This window comes from Erithacus rubecula (genome assembly GCF_903797595.1).
Source record: "Erithacus rubecula genome assembly, chromosome: 3".
In the NCBI taxonomy this organism is placed as follows: domain Eukaryota; kingdom Metazoa; phylum Chordata; class Aves; order Passeriformes; family Muscicapidae; genus Erithacus; species Erithacus rubecula.
Genome location: NC_136689.1, coordinates 119,685,858 through 119,700,899, shown reverse-complemented (window position 1 = coordinate 119,700,899; position 15,042 = coordinate 119,685,858). Strand labels below are relative to the sequence as shown.

Below are 15,042 nucleotides of genomic sequence, written 5' to 3'. Positions count from 1 at the left end.
CACCCCATATTATATTTCTGAGATTTAAGACCTGACATTCATTCCTCAGGTAGTCACTCTGGCTCTAAAAAATTGCAGATATTAAATTTTACCCCCTGCCACAGTGGTTCCAATTAAGTTGCTGTCGATTTTCAGGGTGATTTTCTGTCTGCCTTTAAAACCAGGCGGAAGACTTCCTGTTCTCTTGAAAAAAAAAAAAAAATTAAAAGCATATTAAAAGAAAAAAAAAAGGAAATAAAAAAATGGAAGAAATTGAGTACTATTTCAGGGAAAGTTTGCCTGAAATCAACTCATTAACCACATTTTCTCAAAACAAATAACAAGCAATGAAGGAGAGGAGAAAATGTAAAAGTTCAATAGATGTTTTTGTATATACAACACTGTAAAAAGAATGACCATTAAGACACATGTTCACTCAAATAATAAAAAATATTTTATTATGATTTTGGAAAATAAACTCTTCAAAGCATGACAGCAAAGCCAAGGGAAATTTCACTACCCTGAATTACAATGAAATTGTCATCATGTCAATGTGGGTTAATATCTGCAATGATTATTGCTGTTACTTGACCTCCCCTCCTCCCTAAAAAGACACTTGTTAAAGTAGGAAAAGTAAAAGAATACGCATTGACAGAAACCAACACCTATTCCCTTCTTTCTTCTGTGCCTCACTAAAGAAGGAACAGGATTTTGATAATTTTTCCTGGCTGAAATATTAATTTCTCCCACATTCACCTCATTGGAGGCTCTGAAACAAACAAGGATCATTTGCAAACCCCATGAGGCGAGCAGGAATGTCCCTGGGCTCAGTCCCAGCTGGGTTTTGGGCACACCCCAGGCTCCAGCAGACAGACCAGGAACAATTTGGTGCCTGACAAAGCTTGGGCAAAGCCTGAATCGTGCACCGGGCTCTGGGCAGCGAGGAGCCTGATTGCCCCATCTCCTCCTCACTGGCACTTCTGCTCTTCCCCTTCCTAGTGGTGGTTTCTCAAAATAATCTTCTTTGGCATATTGCTCTTGATAAAATCTTTATTGGCATCTTCCTGCACAGCAAGACAGGAAGAGAAAGTAATTACCACTTCTATTCTGTAGCTTGATAATAAAACATTCCTGTGAGTTTCCCACACCCCCACAAATCTTATCTTAATAAGATTTCAATAATTTATCTTATCTTAATAATTTTTCTAGAAATAAATTTTTCTTTTTTTTTCTTTAATTTTCATCAAAGAAAAAGAGATCCATAGGTTACATTTGAATGAATGGAAGATATAATTCCACATTAAAAACAGTTTATCAGTCAGTTCGTGTGGTTTTTTCAGTGCTCACCTCAGTGACAGGACAAACGATTTGTACATAAAAAGTAGGAACAATAATTAATAAAAAGTGGGTATTCTAGTGTAATATTAGGTCCCTTGATCTTGCCTAAATACAGCAGAAGATTAGAACTTCCCAGATCTGAGTATCACGGAGAGTTTTGGGTGCTCAATAAACATAACTCTGAATTCCAGTTAAGCAGGGATTCTCTTGTGGGTTCAGATTTATTTAGTGGAAGGAGTAGGGAGGAATATGCCTTTTTTTCTCCCCAGCCCCCATGGTTAATTAAGAAAAATTTAATTATCAGACATATTTATTCTTAAAAGTAAGAGCATAGCAATGGTCACACTTTCCTGAGTTCCACCAGTTTGTGACAACTGGAGCACATATATTTTATTCCAAAATGACATGAAAATATTTATAAATTTTAACTAATATTATTAATTAACATAATAATTCACTAATAGTACTTTCAGTTTTCAAGTAGCCTAAAGTCAAATCTGAAGTCGTGCTCTAAAGAACTTTTCAAGCTGACAAGCAACAGCTGGAGAAAGACAGCAACAATCCCAGAAGTACTTAGTCTTTGGAGAACTGAATCTTAACAATAAATTATGTGCTTTGCAATCATGTAGTTATTTATTATTATCATGTAATTTAACAGTATTAGTACTTAGGTGGAGGTTAATATGTAATGCCTGCTTTTCTAAGAATAAATTTGACCATGTCAGGAGACAGTTGGATCTCTAAATTTAAACTGGTTTAGAGAAACTGTCCTCAAGAAATGTATCAAATGTGAAATATGTTCATACATAAGCAGCTAAAATTACTGGTGCCTATCATTTGTTAAATATGCAATTTACAATATCCATTTTTTATGGTTTAAAATGTTCTTTTAGTGTGAAAGAGAAAACTACACACATTTGCAGCAATGCCCTGCATTAGACTACATCTTTCCAGAGATTGCTTATTTGGAATCTTACTTAGTCAAATTACCTACATAATAAAGCTAATATGTCTCCTATTAAAACAGTTAGCTACATAAAATCTCAAGATATGAAAGTGAAGTGGGACACATAATGTCTCAGAAATTCTACAGAAATATTTCAGTCATATTTTAGGTTTTTTCTACCTCCAAAGGTTTTACCCACAGCCCCAGACAAGCTGAAGCTTAATTCCCCTCCTGGGGAAGAGGTCTCTATTACAGCTCAGCATCAACTGTGTTTTGCAAAACAGGCAAAGTGATACCAGTCATTCAAACAAGGTAAAACTGGGATAGACTTTTATGTGTTCAGGACTCTATGATTTCTTGATTAAAATGAGTTGTTAAGACAGTATTCGCATTATCGATCTTAAATTCCATCTTTTAAACTTTTCAAGTGTTTGATGTTTATTTTTCCTTTTAAAAATACAGTATTCTCCTGAACATTTGAATAGGATCTTTTGGCAGGTAATCTTTTCAGAAAAAAAACTCCAAAATATTGCTAAATCACTAAAAGAAACACTTTGAAAATAAAATGCATATAGTGATTCAAGACGTTTTTAAAAGCACATGAAAGTTACGAAGTGTGAATATTTATGCACCCTTTACATACAAATACATCAAATAACATCTTTATCACAAGTTTGTGTCACAGTCCTGGGTTAGGTCACATAAGAAAGATTGGGATCTAAACACACGATATGGGGCAAAGTACAGATCACACCAACTATTTGTCACTGACTGTCCCATACATTTACCAGACTTTTCATTAAAAAAACCCAAACAAAAAAATCCAAAAAAAAAACCCAAAACAAAACAAACAAAAAACACCACCAAAAAAACTGCCTCTACTGAAGAAAAGAGCAAAACTCCTCGCAAAGACTCCAGCATCACCTTTCAGCCAAGTTTCCATTAATTCACTAAGCTATTGTGCTGACTTCTTCCATCAATTACATTATTTAAAGAACAAAAAAAACCAAAACAGGCTAATATCAGTCTTCCTGTGTTTCAGCCACAAAACTAATATAAACAAAGCAGCTAAAGAAGTTTTTCCTTGATATTTTGCACGCTGACAATCTGCATAAACTATCTCACTTTGTGAACACACATGCACTATTGCAAGAAATTGGAAGAACTACTTGCCTAGAAGGAAAGTTGATCTCATTCATAATTTTGTGTGACTGGAGCTTCATAGTGCAGCTTTTTCAAAACACATGACTACTGAAAGTGCAAGTCTCTAAGTACCAGACCGTAGAACAGATAATCTCAAATTTGTTTCCATTACACCAGGTATTAATCTCCCCGTAAAGAAGAGTCCCGTGACATTCTCTGAGTTGCACAGTCCAGCAATTGAAATGCACAGAGGTGCTTTCAGACAATATTTGACAGAAGACAAAAAAGAGAACAGTAAATGAAAACAAGCAAAAAAGCGACAACTTAAGACAAAATAAGAACTAGATAATTTAGCCATTAATGAGGCAAAATCCTTGTTCAAATTCAATACATCACATCCAACGTGGCACTCATTTAAGGAACAAGCAAGCTCCTTGTGGGGAACTGTGCTGATATTGATCCCCATTCTTTGTCCAAGCTGTAGTCATGGGCAATCATTAGTAAAATCAAGCAGCTCAAAGCCGAACGGGTGGAAAACCACATCCCTCTTGAATCTCGACAGAATACTTCTGAAGAATTGATTAAATTCTTTTCCAAAGAAAAAGAAATGAGAAATGTATAGCGAATCTAAAGCAGAGTGTAATTCACCAACAACAAATGGGACAAAGGATCTCCTCACACAGGAAGGAAGCAGCTCAGTATCAGCTCAAGAGAATGGGAGGAAACTATCCTGAGCATTCCACATATTTACTCCTTAATATTCACACCTCATTATCTATCTTCCCTTAGAAAAACAGTCTAGTGAGGAGAAAGAGGGGTTATGGAACCAGCTCTCTGTGGTCGTGCAGAGCAGGAAAAGTGATGTAGAACTCAAAACTCAGAAAGTTTCTGGGCAGAAGATGTGAAGGGGACACTACCAAGATATTTCATAGCCTGTTTTACCCCAAGCCTTTTGAACTGCACGTGAAAATCTTTGCATTCTGAATTTACCCAGAAAAACACAGGTCTGGCTTTTAGAATTTGAGTGTCTTCAGGCTGAAACACCTTCCTGAGCCATTCACCATCCTTTATTAATTTTTTCAGATTCCACGAAGTTATTTTGCGGGGGAAGAAGAGGGTGGGGGAGGAAGAGGAGGGTGGGGGGGAAGGGTGTAGACAACTAACTCTGCAGCAACCATCCACTTCTCGCTTCTGAGCCCAGGCCAACAGTCTGGGGTAACCCTTGACCGGAGACAGAGCCCTCTTGGCAGTCCCGCCTTCCACAACCCATCCAAGGGCATCTGAGGGAGCGAAAGGGCAGCGCATCAGCTTTCAAGCTAAGCCGCTCTCCTCTGAAAACGCGACTCTGCAACTCTGCAACATGCCAGCACGCAGTGACTTTTTTTTTTTTTTTTTTTTTTTTTTTTTAGGATATCCTCCCCGCGGATGAGCGGCTCTTTCCACGCGTAGTGCCAAGATCCATCCTTCCCTCCCCGGCCGCACACGCTCACGGCACTGGGCGTGTAGCCGGGGCTGTATGTAACCCCCGCGGGCGGCCCGGCCCCGCCACTGCCCGGCCCCGCCGCCGCCGCCGCCGCCGCGCTCCGGGGATGCCGCCCGCCCCGGGGGCCGCGCCCGCCGCCCGCCCGCGGGCAGCCCCGCCGCGGCGGAGCAGAAAGTGAAAGTAGCGCCCGCCGGAGCCCCATGGGAAAGGCAAAGCGCTGCCGTCCCGCCGCCTCGCTCAGCGCCGCGGCCCCCCCGGGCGGGCGGGCTCCGGGGGGCTGCTGAGCCCGGCCGGCCGCTCTCGGCCCTGCGCGGCGCTCCGCGGGCTGCGGCCGGCATGGGCCAGCCGGCAACGCCACCATGACCGCGGACCCGTCGGCGCAGCTCCCCGACAGCCTCCGCACGGACCATGTTCCATGGTAAGGAGGCGCCCCGCACCGCCCCGCACAAGAAGCCCGGCTTCACCTGCCCCGGGCCGCGCTCCTCCGCGCTGCTCCGCGCCCCGGCTCCTCACCTGCTCCGCTGGCTCCCAGCCTCGGCCCCGCCGCCTCGCCTGCTCTGCCGCCGCGGTGCTTCCCGGTGCCTTTTAAACCCTTGGTGACGGCCGGGGAAATTCCCAGTTTTGCTTTTTCCCCCTCTCCTTTCCCAGCAGAATGAAAGTAAAAGAGTTCGGTTCCCATCACGCCTGCTGCCGGGAAGGGCAGCTCGGGAATGGCAGAGGCAGCGGGACAGCGCGGGGCGGGGGAGCTGTGGGAGGCATTGCTGCGCGCCGCTCCGCGCTGCTCCCGCCGCCCGTGGGCATCTGCCTCCCGTGGGCATCTCTCCGTATGCATCTCCCTTCCCGTGGTACCTGCTTCTCGTGGGCACCTCCCTTCCCGTGGCCGTCTACCCCCCGTGGGTACCTGCCTCCCGCGGGCATCTCCCTTCCCGTGGGCATCTCCCCGTGGGCATCTCCCTTCCCGTGGTACCTGCCTCCCGTGGGCATCTCCCTACCCGTGGTAGCTGCCTCCCCGTGGGCTCCTGGCTCCCGTGGGCACCTCCCTTTCCCGGGGCTCCCGCTGCCCGGCTCCCGGAGCAGGTGCGGCGCAGTCCCGGGGGTGCCTCGCCCCCGGCGGGAGCGCTCGCCCGCCCGCCCCTCCGCACGGGGCCAGCGGGACGGAGGGAAAAGAAGGGACAGTGACCCATTCCCCGCGGGGACTGCGGGCTGCGGAGCGGGGAAGGGGACAGGGGGAGCGGCCCGCCGACATTGGGGTGGGTTGTGGGGCACCGGGACTGCTGCAAGGACCCCGCTGGGTGCCGCCGAGGACGGGCTGTGTGCGCAGGAGGGGGTTTAGCGTTAAAATGCCTAGAGGTTTTGGTTTGGTTTGGTGTTAATATGTGGAAATACTGGAATACTAGCTCTTCCCGACTTTTCTAGGAGAATTTCTGGGGCTTTCCAGATATCACTTAGGAGTTTCTGGGAGTTTACTGGAAAGATGGGTTATTACCAGTAATACATGCTCTCTCTTTTGAATTGCTGGCCATATGGAGTGCCATAAACTCCCAGGCTTTTGAAGTTGCATAACTTTAAGAAAACCCCTTCCAATTTTCAGTCTACATCTTCTAGAATTTTTTATGACACTTGTCTAATGCTTTTTCCCAGAGGACTCATTTAGGAATGTCTGAAAAGGTTTGATCACCATCCTGCAGTGGCTCAAGGGACTTCATGAGTGTGCAACACGTGACCTGCTTTTATTCTGTAATAATTTCCTCATTTAAAAAAGATTGGCAGTCTGTACAATACAGAGAAAGTTAAAAATGACAAAATAAAAGTGACTTTGCTTGTTTCACCTCTTATCTCCACTTGTTGTCAGACAAACCAAGCTTAAAGTGATGGGGTCAGATTGTTTTAATTTAGAGAATTGCTATTTTCGTCCCTTGAAGAATGGTTGTGAAGCAGCATATCCAAGTTGTTTGTATTACTCTATTTGCAGACAAGCTTTGCAGTTAATCCTTTGCACTGGAATCAAGAGGTGCAATGGGAGATTTGAAAAATGTTTACCTATAATTGAGTTATTGAATGTTTTTTGTTAATGTCTTTTAAAATACTAAATTTTAGTCCTTCAAACTGATAAGTCATTCAACAGAGATATAGTTAGCATAGAGATTTACAAATATAAAGCTCAGTGGGATTCAGATGTGTCTACTTGGAGCTGGAATATCATAGTGGAGTCACTTTAGGGAGTTTTTAAATTTACTACATGTAGGATTCATTTAAGATTCACTTAGCTCATCAGGCTAGATTCTTTGAGACATTAATAGATCTCAGTTGATCAGGATATGAAAATGTCAGAAAATTGGGTTTTCAACCCATCAAATATCCCTTTAAAATTTGTCAGACAGCTTGCCACAAGAATTTTGTGATTTAGCTTGTACAGGTAATATTTTTCCAGTCCTGTTTCTAGGACAGAGGTGTACATCACAGCACATTCACCTGCAATCTGTCAGAAAGGGAAGGGTTCCTTTGTCAGGAAAGGCATGTATTCTCTTTTGAGGATTCAGTCTGCTGTGTGTGGTGGGAGTTGGCTGGGATGGACTGTAAAGGACTGTGTTTCTTTGAATATCAGTGAGCATGTGATGTGACTGTGGTTCTTGCATTGCAGATGTTAGGTGGGTCAATAAAAATTATGGCCAAGTTTTATTGCTGGTTTCTTAGTTGTTCACAGTTCCTCTCTGAGACTGTGATTTAGTAGTGATGCCCAAGTCCAGAAGTGCCCATCTCCTGAGTACATCTCCAGTACAGCTGGACTGGCTGTACCCAGCAACCCATCCCTGCCAGAGAGGAAGGAAAGTAGCAGCTGGGCCAGGGCATCCCCTCTTCCTTTCCTGGCTGCTATCCCACAGCTACTGCCTATGCAGTTGTTGTTCTAAGACACTAGTTGAGATGGGAAGAAACACTGCACACTTCTCCAGGAACTTGCTGTGATCTTTGCTAATCCTCCAACGTAAATTTCTACTTCTGTTTCTTTTTTTCCAAAACCTTCAGTTTATCCTTTCCAGACTAGCGATAGGCCAGAGTCCAATTATTCCTAATCATGCATTATCATGTACTCCATCTCCTTCATTCCCAATACAGGTGAATCATCTGCAGCCTTCTATCAGTCCCCTCAGGCTCTTTTGATGTTTTGGTCTTTTCTCTCTGCCCATCCTCACAGAACTCGTATTTTCCTGCATGTCATGCAAGGACAGAAGACCAGTGGTCAGAGCAAAGGAAGGCCGTCCACTAAAGGGATAAACAAAGTGAGGGGCAGTGAAGTTTGCTCCAAAAGATTGTAAAAATCTTGGAGAGAAGGTTGTCTTGCTGCTTCATCTCATGTTATGGCCAGTTACATGGATTTGTACATTTGGTCAGCCTGCAAATCTGTTTAAACACACTTTTGTTATAGAGATGTGTTCATGGGGATTTGTAAAAGTTATCAAAGAAAAAATGGACAGTCAAGATGAGTTTCAGCTGCAGGTTAAGATACTAGAATGTCTAAACATATATGATTAAAACACTTCTCTACATATGTCCTATATGGTTATGGTCCCATAAAATTCAATGTTTGCAGTGAACCCTGAAGATGAATTCAGCCCAAGCAGGCACCAAGCAGCTGGTCAGTAGTTGTTGGCTTTTATCCACTCTGGCTGAATCATCTTTGGGTATGAGGGAGTTTAGACACCCAAAAGTGTCTTAATTTGGAGATGAATCCTTCCCTCTAGCAAGGCACGAGTCATTTGGTTGTAGAAAGATCCTTTTTAAACCATTTTAACAACTTACAGAACATACATGTTAATACAGCACACAGTCTGTGACATTAATATGTACCTAACCATTCTTCTTGTAATCCAGCCTTTTTTAGATCTACCTTACCAGTTCTGCCACTGCTCCTTGTTCTGCCTCCAGTGAATGCATCTAGTTGTGCAACAGGAAATAGAACAACTGAAATCCGTGTGAAGTATGAGAATATACTAAGTCACGACATCAATGAGCTGGTAGGTAGTAGCTCTTGGGCTTCCAAAAGATAATTTTTAGATGCTAATAATTAATAATAAAAGTTCTAGTGTTAAAACACGATAAAAGACCAATTCAAAGTCACACGTTTTGCTGGAATGGATGTTTTTATTTGAGGGGGTGCAACAATTCAGTCTCTTCAAAATCTCTGAAATCTCTGGATAGTGCCTATTTCCATGTACAAATACTGTGATGCAGCTTTTTGTGCCTGTCCATCATGTAGTTAGACACCTACCATTCGGCCATACATCACATATTTCATTAAAAGGTACTCTTCTCTTAAGTAATTTCATGACTACTTCTGTTTGTATGTTTTTATCAAGAGAAGAAAGCATTACACCTGTAATTTGTTCTACTAATTAGAGTTCTTGACTGAAGTTTTGTTGTCGATTGAATACAAATGCACAAAGGCACAAAATTCATAGGGCAGTAAAAGCTTCTTTGTATCTTAATGTGATTTTTCTGACAGGTTGCCACTATATGAGAGTTCACCATTCTGTTGCAAGCTTAAATAAATCTATTTGCATGAAATACAAATAATATACAACCTTTTTCCAAGGGCAAAATCAGGAGTCATTGCATTTCTTCACACTTATCAACTACCACCATCCTTCAGACTATTATGGCAGTGGTTTCCAACCTTTCTCTACCAAGATGCATCAACCCTCATCTGGAAACAAAATATCTTTAGGGTCAGGGAATGATCTTTCAACATTTTGATCATGTTATATTAGTTTAGATTATGAAGAGAGAAAGGTATTTCTCTGCAGATAACTACTGTGCAATTTTCTTCATTTTTTCTGTCGTTACTTTTCCCTGTTTAAGAGAAATTTTTCTTCTCTGTATAATCAGTGTATTGTCACTTTAAGTTAACAGCAACTATTATGTGGGCAACTGCTCTGCAGGCACTTTCCTGCAACTGCAGAGCCAAAGTCAGTAGCTTTCAGTTCCACAGCCAGTTTTTTGGAGCAGCTCTGGGTTTGCTGCAGAGCAGGATAGTGAAGTATATACTAGATCTCTGTAAAAGGCAATTAAATTTTCACTAATGCCTTTTCTGAGGTCAGGATTTCTCTTAGGTTGGCTTAGACACAGCCAATAAACCGCCTTCAGATGTGGTTATTGAATATTATATTGAAGGTGAACTGAGGAAACTGGAGAGGATGGGAAAATCTCAGAGTGGTTAGCAAATTAAGTGAGAGATATATAGTTTTTAGGGTATTATACATATGCATATACATATATGTATACATATACATTTATAAATTTTGGTGCTATTACTGGAGCAATATCTGTTGTGGTACAAGAAAAGATGTTGGTGCCCCAGTGTTGGTGGTTTGGGTTTTTTTATTTGATTTTGTTATTTTGTGTGTTTTTTCTTTGGCAGTGAATATTTGACTCCCTAAACTCTTGGTTTTGAAAGTACTTTCTGGATAAAGTTGGGTTTATCTTGGGTGAACTTCTGAAATACAGGCAATTTCTGCAGAAAAAAAATTTAAGAATTAACTATCTAATGTGCTCATACACATGACTAAGTGAAGAGATCTAAAACAGTACTGTCTGAGCTGCCTTTTTCAAAGCCCTTTGGCTTAACTGGAATGTCTGGATACAGGCTGAAGAAGACAAAGCTTCTGTTGAGTTGCCTTCCATTGTCATCTTGCTGGCAAGTGTGAAAGTGAAAGAAAAAACTACAAGAGAGGATAAACGATAAAATATTGTGATCAGGCAGAAGGCCATGTGGTGTTAGGCCATCTTCAGTTACTACAAATGCAGAGTGCTACCATCTGTTTAGAGCTGAGTATTCATTGAGACAAACATTGACAAGCACTGTATTCAATGCACTCAATGTCACAATTCAAATGTAAGACTTGAATACTGCTGTATGGTTCAAAATTTCCAAAGAATGAAGTGATTTGATGGAACTTGAAGATTTAAATTCAACAGATTTGCGTCCATTTCTGGACTCCCCATTATGAGAGAAATACTGAGCAACAGGAGAGAGTCCCACAAAGGGCTGAAGATGCTGGAGGGACTGGAGCATCTCTAATGAGGAGAGGCTGAGGGAGCTGGGGCTGTTCAGCCTGGGGAAGAGAAGGGTCAGAGGGATTTCATCAATGTGTAGAAATACCTCAAGTGAGAGGGCACAGAGTGCAGAGCCAGGCTCCTATCAGCAATGCCCAGTGATGGGACCAGGGGCAGTGGGCACACACCAACACACAAGAGGTTCCTTCTGAGCTTCAGGAAAGAGCTTTTTACTGTGAGGGTGACTGAGCACTGACACAGTACTTCCATGTCTAAACATATGTGATATTTTACAGGTAAATATGTCCGCAGAGGATCGTGACAAGTGCTGCAAGAGAAAAAATGGAAATATCAAAGTGTTTTTCTGCAATGATACTGAGGTAAAATTTAACTTTTTAGAATTTAGGGAATACAAACCCAAATGAGTTCTTTGTACAGTCCAGGATAAAATAGTGTGATAGAGTGGTATTTAGTTTAAAAAGCCAAATCACAATATTCAGGATGTTTTGTTTTGTTTTGTTTTTTTAATCTGAAATTATATGATGTGCCAAGTAAATTGATATTTTAAACGTTTAAATATTAAGTAATTCCATATCCAAGAAATGTGGGGGCTTTTTCCTACTATGAAGATTCTCCTATATTTTTAATCCAAAACAGACACAACACTTCTCTTTTTGCCAATGGAAGTAAACATTAAAATTTCCCAATCTCTATTTTTATTTTTTCACAGAAAATTATATTAGATAAGCTTTTCACTTCAGACCTGAGAGCTTTAAAATAGTAGTTTGGGCAGATCTCAAATGGCAGATAGCACAGATTTTGCTGCAGACTTTATCATTACTGGATAAAAGGATTGGCTGCAAAAATAATTTGTTTTTCTAACTGCATCAATTGATCTGATTACAGCTGTGATTTCTCCCTAATATCCTTATGCTACTATTATTACTACTACTAAAAATTGCTGCTTTAAATATCTCAAAAAGGTGTCAGGTAAGTCAGATGTGTTTTGTTGAAAAATATTATGATTATGAAAGCAAAAGAAACCAATAGTAATTGATGGAGGGTTTGGGGTTTTTTAAACATAAACCAACACTGCAAAGAAATAATGGTGCACAAACTTTTCAGGACATATTTTCCTTGCTCTCTTGACAGGAAATAGAATCACTACAGAGCATGGCGTGCAACATGCTCAGATTCTATAAGAAGCTGAGAATCAGCAAAGCCTTTAGAGACAAAGCAGCATTCGTCTCATGTGGGACATTACAAGTTCTACAGTGTAAATGTAGAACTAAAAAAGAAAAGGTGAGTTGTACTCACCTTCAGTGAGTAATAGCTTAACCATTTGCCTTATTTTCTAGAGCTCTTTAATACAGGCTATCCCATCCACCTCCAGAAGATACAGCTATCTATCATGTGTTCTATGCCAGAGGAAGTTTGCTTTTCTATTTAGCATTTGCCTTGCAAAGACAATTATCTGGAAGTCTATGCTGAAGATATCTGCTATGGTTCAGAAGTGAAATAACCGAGTTAATTCTCCAGTGAGAGACAGCAACCAGACTTGTGCAAAGAAGGCATTTAAACTTCTCTAGAGTATAGAGTTAGAGGTGTAACTTCTCACCAACTCTGAATAATCTTTATTTTGGTTTGTTTCAACAAACAATTAGGGTGTGACCCTCTCGTTTATGTAATCTCTTTGGTCTTTAATTTTAACCACAATGTCTCAAAATCAACAAGAACAATTAGGTATGATAATATTTGGTTTTTCAGTCTTTGGCAGAATCTTTTTTTTGAGGTGCCGTTCAAATGTAGGACAGTGATCTACAGACTGCTGTAGTGAAGGAAGAGCATTCTTTTAAGTGTGGCTCAGTGTTACCTATTAAACACAAAAGTATTAACCAACATCAAAAAGTCTCCACATAGGCACCAAAGGATATAATGCTTAAACAGGTGTACTGAAGGCTTCATTTAACTCTTTATTGTTCTCCTGGAAGTGTAGAGACTTATAATCTGGGACAAGATCTTCAAAGTAATGTTGGTGTCCATATTTTGCTTTGTCACCTCTGGTGAACCCAACATTTGCCCTACTTTAAAGGAATCCCAGTCAAGTCATAGAAGTCAGTAACACCCTTGCCCCTCCTGCCTAACCTTGTGGATCCCTGTTTTAATTTAAAGACCAATTAAAGTAATTTAGCAAAAAATTGTGAGCGGTCATTGATTATGAACACAAACCACATTAATTTTGTCTGAGATCCTGAAGGCTGGTGCACAGCACCAGGCTCTGGAACTGGTCTGTCTTGTTCCACTAGTCTCAGCATTTGGCCCACAATTTAATTGGCTTTATTTTTTCAGTCCTCCAGACAATGGAGGATAAATTTTAATCTGTAATGGAGGATGTACATGTTCTCAGTTGGACACACTGGTTTCAGGTGTCCTTGCTTGAACTGAGTTAAAGTCATGTTCTCACTCCCATGGGCAGGGCCTCTCCAGTATCCAGATGCAGTTCTCAGATAACAATACAATCTGTTCTGTTTCAGATTTGCCCAGAAGTATTTCGTATGGAAGATACAGAGACAGGTGAAAAGTCCAAAAAGAAATGTAACCAAGAAGTTTGTGAACTAAAAGAAAATATATCTAGCCTTCGATCCTGCTGGAATAAATTTGAAAAATTAATTTCCAGGTGAATTCAGGTGAATCCTACTCTTTTCTTTCAAAGTGGCATTACTTGGTATCTTTGCATTTTATATGCATTCTTCAAGTAACCTTGCTCGCTTATATGAACATTTTATGCCAGAATTCTGATGGAAGGCTACTGTACTTTGTTCCTGGAGATGACAGAAACAGAAATGGCTGAACCAAGCTGCTGAAGTCCAAGAAGTGGAAATAGAAGACCAGCATTTGAAACAAAGAACTCTGCAGAAGTCTGTGTCCAACCTTTGTGCAATGGAAACTACTCTGAATTTTCTGATTTTTCAAGCAACTTTATAATAATGTCATATAAAAGCAGCCACTTATGTCTGCTGGAATTTATAAAAACATCTTGGAATCTGCAGGTAAAAAAAAAAAAAAAAGAGTATGAAAAAATAGCTGGTTTCTTTGTATCTATGCAAAATGCATCAAGGACCAAAAGTAACAATTTACCAAAGCAGCAGCTTATCTTGGATATGTTCTCCTGACACAGAAGTGTTTTGGGTGTGCATCTGATGGGTGTGCCAACCAATTTGGAAAAAACATGGAAAAGCTTCTTGAAGGGTACTGATTTTTGAGAGATGCAGCATGCTTCTGCTGGCTGAAGCAGAGGCAAGACTGAATCCTGTGGAAGAAGAAAAAGGAAATGCCTGAATGAGTTGTTTAGTTGACTGGAAACAGCACTACACTCATGCATTTGATCAACCCAGAGTTAGCTGCAGAAGGAGCTAGAATTCCTTAGCTTCAGATTGTGATTTCTCATATGCAATTCTTTTATATAACATGTTTTAAGATGTTAGGCAAACATGACTTAAAATGTGTGAATATTGTCAGAGAATAATATATTGGCATTTAACTAATAAAGTGCTCATATTTAATTTTGAATAAATATAAGTATTTTTATAGTTGTTTATTACTCTTTTGCAGTTTACTTTGATATAACTCCTTTGGTAATAAAATATTTGTCTTCTATGAAATTGGGCTGTTCAATTTTTGACTGCCACGACTCCTTTTTTAGGTTTTTTCCAGAGATAGTCAGTTATTCACAGCACTTCCTGTTTTAAAATACCCATTTCTTAGCTGCCCAGTTTAGGTAAACATTTCAATACCAGTCATCTACCTTGGACTAAATATTTCAGGAAAGCTTTAGTTAAGCCAGCCTGTTGTTTCCTGGTTTGAAGTAAACTTATATAAACTGTTTTTTCTGTGCTAAAAGAATTTTTCCATAAAACTACTCTGAAAAAATTCTGGTATTCAGAACAAACACCTGAAAAAGTGTAGGATGCTTCAAAGAACTGTTTGCTCAGTTGACTGTAAACAGCACTGGCTTTATGTATTTGACTGGAATAAGATTGCTGTATTGAATCTGAGAGGGAAGAGATTAAGAGCAAAGCAAGCATGCCGTGCTTTCCTGAAA

The 15,042-nt window shown here is 40.7% G+C and overlaps 1 protein-coding gene across 1 annotated transcript; it reads left to right on the top strand.

The window, feature by feature from the left end:
* The first annotated feature begins 4,848 nt into the window (after positions 1–4,848).
* On the top strand, positions 4,849–14,602 carry IL7 (interleukin 7). Its single transcript, XM_079302456.1, has 5 exons — positions 4,849–5,307; positions 8,760–8,902; positions 11,237–11,320; positions 12,093–12,242; positions 13,475–14,602. The coding sequence occupies exons 1-5, from the start codon at positions 5,298–5,300 to the stop codon at positions 13,619–13,621; spliced, it is 534 nt and encodes a 177-aa protein (XP_079158582.1). The 5' UTR covers positions 4,849–5,297; the 3' UTR covers positions 13,622–14,602.
* Positions 14,603–15,042: the final 440 nt, after the last annotated feature.